Here is a 7477-nt window from a genome sequence, read left to right on the forward strand (position 1 = left end):
GAGGGCAAGTACACACAGAGCCCGCCAGCCACATGAGAGCCCGCAGCTGGACGCAGCCGCCCCCGGCACCCCGCCAGGCCGAGCCTTACCGGGCAGGCCGGACGCGTTCCTGGAGGCCCCAGAGAGTGACTTCAACGCGAACTCGATGTTCCTCCTGGGAAAGCCCATCTCCATGAGCTGCGCCACGATGGGCAGGGCGGGCACGGGCGACTGCCGGCGCCGCTTCACCCGGGCGGGGCGGACGTGCTGCACGGCCACGGGCGTGGTGGCCTCGCTGGAGCTGCAGTCCTCGAAACCCGGGCTCGACGGGTGGGTGGACTCGACGGCCAGACACTGGCACACGGCCAGCGCGGCAGCCTGGATGGAGAAGAGGGTTCGGGAGGTTCAGGAAGCTGCCACAGGCTCAGGCATCTGCAGTGAGCTGCCACACAGAGTTCCCAGGCCTGCTCGTGTACTCCAGACGGGCCGGGTACACACGCCCATCAGCAACGAGGCCGAGTGTCCAGCTGCACTAGTGCACGGCATGATGGTCACACTGGTGACTGCGGCTGCTCAGAGAGCCCCATAGGCCAGCCCCAACTGGGACAGGTCAGCAGGTCTCGATGTCCACGAAGGAAAACCTCACGGCAGCCTGAGCTCTGCCCGAGTGGGTGTGGCAAATGGGTCCAGCTGGGGCAGGGGCACAAGTGTCCCCTAGCAAGCCAGCACTATGGGGGCCACAGGCCGCTGCTCTTCCCTCAGAAAGGATGCGGGACACTCTCATATGTCCCTAACTCGACCCTCAACTATGCAAGGGTACAACAGCCACTCTGGGGCTAGACCTGGCATTAAGTATAAAGGAAACAATGCCAACTGAGAGCCACTGCTGCGAGCCCTGCACGCTGGGACAGTGGTGGTGTTGCAGGAGAGCGCCTGCTTGCAGCACGCGCCTTCCTGCATCCGCCTGCCACTCCTCCTCGGCCCAGCAGCTCACCGGCGCTAACGACACACGACTCTGCTGAGCATGTGAGGAAGGAGCCGACGACCTGCAGAGGCTTCCCGGGCTTGACATCTGCGAGGCCTTGGGTGGGAACTTCCTCTTGAAGCCCTCAACTCAGCCTGACAGCTGAGCATCCTGGTTCTGGTAAGGAGGCCTGAGTACATACTAGATTACGCTCTTGCTGAAAATCGTGACCCCAGGCCAAATACCTTTAGAAACTGCTGAGGGCACGGGAGGTAGGCCCCAGCGATGAAAACTGGGTGGGCATGACACCCGGACCCAAGGGGAGCAGCAGGCGAGGCACACATTTAACACAGGACATTGTGATGGCTGGAATTCAAGCCCACCAGAGCAACTGGGGCTGGGGAGAGACCCCGAGAAGGAAATCAGAGAAGCCGTGAACCCACAGAAGCCGTGAATCCTGCCTGGCTCCCAGATGGTGCGTGAGACCCCAGAGGCCCACTGGAAAGCTAGGGGTATCTCTATAGCTGCCCGGGGCCCACAGGGGGTCTAAGAACCAGGTCCAACCAAGCATGGGGGGCGGGGGAGTGCCCAAGGTGCTCAGTCTTCCAGGAACCCCTGGGGAGAGCCAAGGCCCTTGAAATCAAGGACAGGACTAAGGGCAGAACCCAGACAAACCCTCAGAGGGGAGCGGCATGTCCTGGGTAAAGGTCCCTCCGTGAGTGCACGAGCGGTTCGCCCAGGCCGCAGGGTTCGCTTTTGCAAACAACTGCACGAACCCTAAGTGCACCCAACCCTCTTGTTATTTAACGAGCTATGATGTTCTGCTGACCACACAAGAACAGCTAAGCCCCACCGGCCACTGGAGCCACTTGAGCGCTATCTGGGGAACATGCACAGAAGAGCTGTCTGCAGGCCCATCCACTGGGCTGGACGGTCGGGGCACGTGACAGTACCTCCAGCTCCTGCTTGTCAAAGATGGCCTTCACGGGGGACGGCTGGGTGGCCGAGGCCAGCAGCTGCTGGAGGAGGAGCATCGGGGGCTGCGGTCCTTCCGGAGACATGTCCCCGAGGTCAGGGGATGCGGCTGCTCCCTCATCTGCATTAAAGACAGAGCGCATCCGCGGTCTACCCGGCTGCAGATGCCCTTTCAGAAGCACTGAGCAGCCAGGCCAGCCGCGATTTCTGCCTCGTCGGGCTGGAGACGACCGAGGACTCTCCACTCCCTGCTTCCTGGTCTCTGTCCTTCATCACAGGATCGAGCCCCAGATCTCTGCCCTCGGCCCAACACTCCCGCCTTCTCCTGCCGGTTCACTGGCGTCTGTATCGCCCACTAACCACGGAGCCCAGGTTCCTATTTCTCACCCTGGGTTTTCCCGATAAATTTGTTTGGATCGCAAAGTGACACCAATTCTAAACGCGTGCATCATGTGGCCAGGCCGAGGACTTTTAGGTAAAGTCATAAAGAACGGTGGTTTTCAACATTGGCCTTAGGACTCCCGCCAGCACAGTGGCAGGACGGGCACTGCCCCGACTCCTGGCACTCACCGAGGCCCGTGCCGTTTGCAGTACTGGCTCATCTTGGTGACAACTCCCTTCGGGATCACAGGCTGAGCAGCCAGGTGGCCTCTGCCACAAGTACTCAGCTCTCGCTATAGCCGGCTGCCAGGGAGGGCGCATAGACGGCAGGAGCGGCATTCCCGCAGAGCCCGACGTACAAAAGCAGGTGACCAAGGGGTCTGCCCACGCCTGCGCTGTCAGTGCCAGCTGGGGCCAAGCCCACCCCTACGTAGCCCAACCGGTGCTCCCGGGGATGGCAGAACAGCCGGGTCTTTCCATGGAGACATTCCCACAGAGGACTGCCGGCTCGAAGGACACAAATGCACACACATGTGCACCGCACACGCCCGTGGGACGGTGGCGCCCCCAGCCCACGAGCGGCATGCTCATGGAGCCACTCGGGCCCCGTCAGAACTGCCCGAGGTCCCCGCTGAGACAGGCTCTGCCTTCCTCACCACAGTGCAGCCTGCACGCATGTGCCCCCATCTCTGCTAGTCCAGGGCCTTGGTCTGAACCGCGAGGGTCACCGTGCTGGCTCCCCCACCTACCACCCCACCCCACGATCCCCGGGACGACGATGTCACTGAGGGTCAACGACCCCCAGGCAGCAGAGTCATCTCTGCTCCTCTGCCTGAACTGCTTGTCCACCACCACTGCCTGTTACCGATGGCACGTCTGCCTTTCTTACAAAGCTGTCGAAGCTTCCTTTAATGGGATACCCGTACGGGGTGGACCCCACGGCCTAGTGGTTAAGGAAGCCAGATGGCACGAGGCTGACTGCACAATCAATTCCCAGACCCGGCGGCTTTACAAACACACCAGGTACATGTGTGTGGGTGGCCCAAGTCCCAAGAGCAGGGGAAAGGAGAGGAACCTGCGGTGTGACCGTGCTCCCCTGGGAGTGCTTCCTCCTCCCCGTCTCTCCAGCAAGTAAAACTTCTTTCAAATTTTAAAAATAAAGAGATACCAGGACCTACAGATGGCGAGGTGGTTAAGGTGCTGGGCACTCCCATATGGCCGACCACAGTCCAAGTCCCAGACCTGGTAGCTTGCTTTCTTTCTGTGTGTGTGTGTGTGTGTGTGTGTGTGTGTGTGTGCACATACATGCGTGCATATGTTTGTGTCTCCTCTCTCTGGTCAAATTAAAGTAAATGACTAAGTAAAATTAAGTAAATGATTCTATAAGTAAACAGGGACACACCTGCGTGAGCAGCTCCGGCCTCCTGGACCGCGGGCTGCGACAGGATCTGCCGCAGCCTGTCCTGGTGGGGCAGCAGCGCTCGGCCAGCCTTCAGGATGTAGAGCTTCAGCTGCTGGTGCCGCAGCAGGTCCAGGTCCACGTGTCCTGTTGGGGCGAGGGGCCTGTGAGAGCCATCTTGCAGCAGGGGGTCCTGGGACCCTCCTGCATGAGCCGGCAGGCCACACTCAATGCTGTCCACACCGCGGGATGACCCCCTTTCACAGTCTGTCCTCCCTGTCTTCCTCCTCCCATTCTCGGGGTCCCTGGGCGGGCTGCAGTGAGTGGTCACACACGGCAGGCCCGTGCCGCGGCAGGCCCATGCCGGCTGTCCTGAGCAGCACCAAATGCTTCGCAAACTGCTGCGCCTCACCGTGCTCAGTCATAGCCTCCTCCGGAAGAGGCCACTGAGACACAGCCGGCCCCTGAACTGGTGAGGGTCCCGGTGGACCTCCCCGCCCCGACGCATGTGCAGACTTTCCCTAAGGCTGCGGCCTGTGGCGACTAAGGAGGCCGCCTGATAACACAGGCCTGGACTGCAGGCCGCGCAGCACTGGCCCAAAGCCGGGGGCCCGGGTGCCTCGCAGGCATCACGCTTGTCTGGCTAACACACAGCTTGTTCACCACGATGGGGACAGGGCTGCTGGAGAAACCGGGGACACGCACGGGCCTCCAGTGGAGATGTGCCTGGTATGCTACCATCGTGGGGATGGGGCAAAACGGAGGAGCAAGCTCAAGACGAGTGGGCGATGAGCCAGGGGCCCACTGGGGGTACGAAGAGTGGCAGGGAGGAAGCAACACGAGGGTGGGAGAGCAGGACGTGCACCCCAGAGCGAGGAGGGCCTGAGTGAGGGCCGCAGGCCCCACCCTCGCTTAGGCCCAGGTGTCAGCGTGAACAAAGCTTCCGAGGGTGCCTAGGCCCCAAGGCACAGGTGAGGGGTGCACAGAGGCCAACAGAGTCCTCTCTGGAGCTTGGGACACGCGCTGGCCCTGGGAAGGGGGCCGGGCCAAGGGTTCTTCAGATGTGGCTCCAAATACGGCATCCAAGGCCAGCTCAGACTCCTGTCACCTTGCACAAGGGTCACATCTCAGCAGTGACACCACAAATGGAAATCCGGTGAACCCCAGAGCTTGGCAGGCCTTGGGCTCGCTATGGTGAGAGGACACACGCTGTCCCAGCACTGCCAGGTGACCGCGGCTGGCCCCAGCGGGGCCCGGGCACGGACCTGCGAAGGCCGGCTTAGGCAACATCTTCACTTTGTGCTTCTCCAGCTTGCTTCCGGCGAGGTGCACCAGCTGAGCCCAGACCGACAGCATGGGCTCCGTGAAGGGCAGGTTGGCCACACTGAACGGCACGGCGGGGAGCTGCGGGGAGAGCAGAGACCCCCACGGTGTGGCCACAAGACGAACGGAGAGACGCTCAGACGGTTACCACGACTGCAGCTCCCACTCCAAACCCCACCACACCCGAACTCTGTACAGCCGAGAGCAACCGGTAAGGTGGCGTGACGTCAGGGGCAAGATAGAGACGCTCGTGTATCATACACTTCTACCTGCCTGTCGGCCGTTACACTGCGGGGCTGTTACGCCCCAGGTCCTCCCTAGACAGCTCACGTCTCCTACGTCAGCACGTTCTGATCAAAGCAGCGCCGTACGGGAAGGGCGAGTCAAACCGCACTTGGGCTGCGTCAGAGTGACGTAGGCCGCTCACTGCGGTGGGTCCCGGCTTCGCAGGAGTGAGGTGGCCTCAGCGGCTGGGCAGATCCCACCCTCACCTCACCATGGCTAACAAGCATGGCTGCGCGGACTACGGTTTTCCCTTAAAGAAATCGCTTCTCTAAGTTTTTAAAGCCGTTTAATAAAAGGTACACTGTACAGGGGCCCGACAGCAGTGCACTGGTAGGCTGCAATGCTCTGCGAGGCAACCACACACGGAAAGGTTACCAGTTCCAGTCCCGAGACCTCTGTGACGGTACAGGACGTGGGGCTGCAGGGGCAGTGGCAATAACAGCAGCAAGGCCCGGCTGGGGGTGCTGTGTCGGGCGTGACCCCGCCCTCTATATATACACACACACACAAACCACACACACATCACACACACGTAAAACATGTATATATACGTTTGTGTGTGTGTGTATGTATCTGGTGCGCACAGGTGCCCTGTAGCAAACTGAAAAATGATTAACAATAAGTTAAAAAATTAAGTAAGTAACTCTTTTTACAAAAACAGTCCGAACTGCCTTGCAACTGCACAGTAGCTTCTGAGATGCTAGCACCCCTTTGTTCCTGAGGCTGACTGGAGACTCTGGAGCCGCCCCCCCCACTCGCCATGTGAGGCGGGCTCTGCTCAGCTCCAAGCTCGACCTAATGAGAGGAGAGGGTGTGGCTGCCCTGCAGGCAGGCAGCTCCCGGCCCTCAGTCCAGACTCGAGCCCCTGCAGCCCCAGTGGCAGACCCCAGGCTCATGAGCCCGCACACTACGAGACGGCGGCCGCGTACGCGCTCCCTACCGGCCTCAGCTGGCTCAGAGGGCACACGCGGCAGGCCCGTGTGTCTGAGAACTGCACGGTGATCCGGCCCTTCGGGGTGATGCGTGTCACGGTGCCCTCGCCAAACTCCTCGTGCACGACGTGGCCGCCCAGGCGCAGGCGGCCGTCGATCCCTCCGATCACCGCCAGCGCGGCCATGAGGCCTCCCACCTCGAGGTTCTCCGAGTCCGGACAGTAGTCCTCCAGCTGGGCCTAGAGCAGAGAGCAGAGAGGCCTGACGGGGGCCACAGGGCTGCCTTTCTTACCCATCGACAGTGACCCTGAACTAAGCTCTGTACGAGCTCTTCCAGTAATTGATGTCCATTAACGGTATTTCTGAACAAAACAGTGTTTAAGAAGGACAGCTTCATTTCAGAGGTAAGTTAACGTCCTGCGAAGAAAACAGCCTACGCAGCGAGGCAGACCCACCCCTTCCGCCAGCTTCCCGGTGCAGCTCTGGGCCACGGAGCGCAGCTGGGAGTTGATGTGCTTGTTGACAAGCCCGTTCCACTGGGGCAGGCAGTGCAGCGCGCGCAGCAGCGCCACCACCTCCTCGGCCAGGGTGCTGCTGTGGGTGGCCGTCAGGGAGGCCTGCGGGCGGGCCCTCCGTCGCCTGGGTGTGGACTCTGGGAAGAAGCACAGAGACACGCTGCACCAGGCGCCACTCCCCCCGGGGCCGAGCCAGGGGAACAGCCCCCACCTCTGAGCAACGGGACGTCCGAGGAGCAGGTGGTGAGCAGGCTGCCCAGGAAGCCGAACAGCTTCTCCACGAGGCACTTCATGTCGCTGGCCCGTTCAGTCTTGTCCCACGAGGGGAGGACAGCCTGCAGCAAATGCACGGCCAAGATCTGCAGAAAGGCCATGGGAGATGACAGGCTGCAGAGAGCCATCCGCTGACAGGCTGAGTCACAGACTCTTATTCTTACTTTTGTTGCTGTAATGAATTAACTCTTTGGAATTTGGACATTCATTATTCTATAACCAATGACAACCACGTTAATGGTAATCAGGAGCTTAACCACAAGCCGCTATGAATACATGCATTTGTTTCATTAAAGATAACCCCTTCACTGTCATGCTCCTTGAGCTGGTCACACGACAACCCCCGGACAGAGAGAGCAGTGGCAGGGTGTCGCCCCGATGGCAGAGCGAGCAGCCTGCAGTCACCAATGCTCTGCTCCTCGCATCGAGCACCTGTGGCCCTGGCCTCGCC

General features: G+C 60.7%; 1 protein-coding gene across 1 annotated transcript in view; it reads right to left on the reverse strand.

Moving 5' to 3' along the window:
• The window catches only part of HERC2 (HECT and RLD domain containing E3 ubiquitin protein ligase 2), a gene marked incomplete in the record, with an annotated part of 143266 nt that overhangs the window by 71030 nt on the left and 64759 nt on the right, over window positions 1-7477 (reverse strand). The window contains 7 exon segments of the mRNA XM_027767805.1: window positions 90-357; window positions 1897-2039; window positions 3702-3845; window positions 4964-5102; window positions 6247-6477; window positions 6694-6890; window positions 6965-7112. Of these exon segments, the coding sequence (XP_027623606.1) occupies window positions 90-357; window positions 1897-2039; window positions 3702-3845; window positions 4964-5102; window positions 6247-6477; window positions 6694-6890; window positions 6965-7112 (1270 nt within the window).

Source organism: Tupaia chinensis, unplaced genomic scaffold, assembly GCF_000334495.1.
Source record: "Tupaia chinensis unplaced genomic scaffold, TupChi_1.0 Scaffold144682_1, whole genome shotgun sequence".
Lineage (NCBI taxonomy): Eukaryota > Metazoa > Chordata > Mammalia > Scandentia > Tupaiidae > Tupaia > Tupaia belangeri.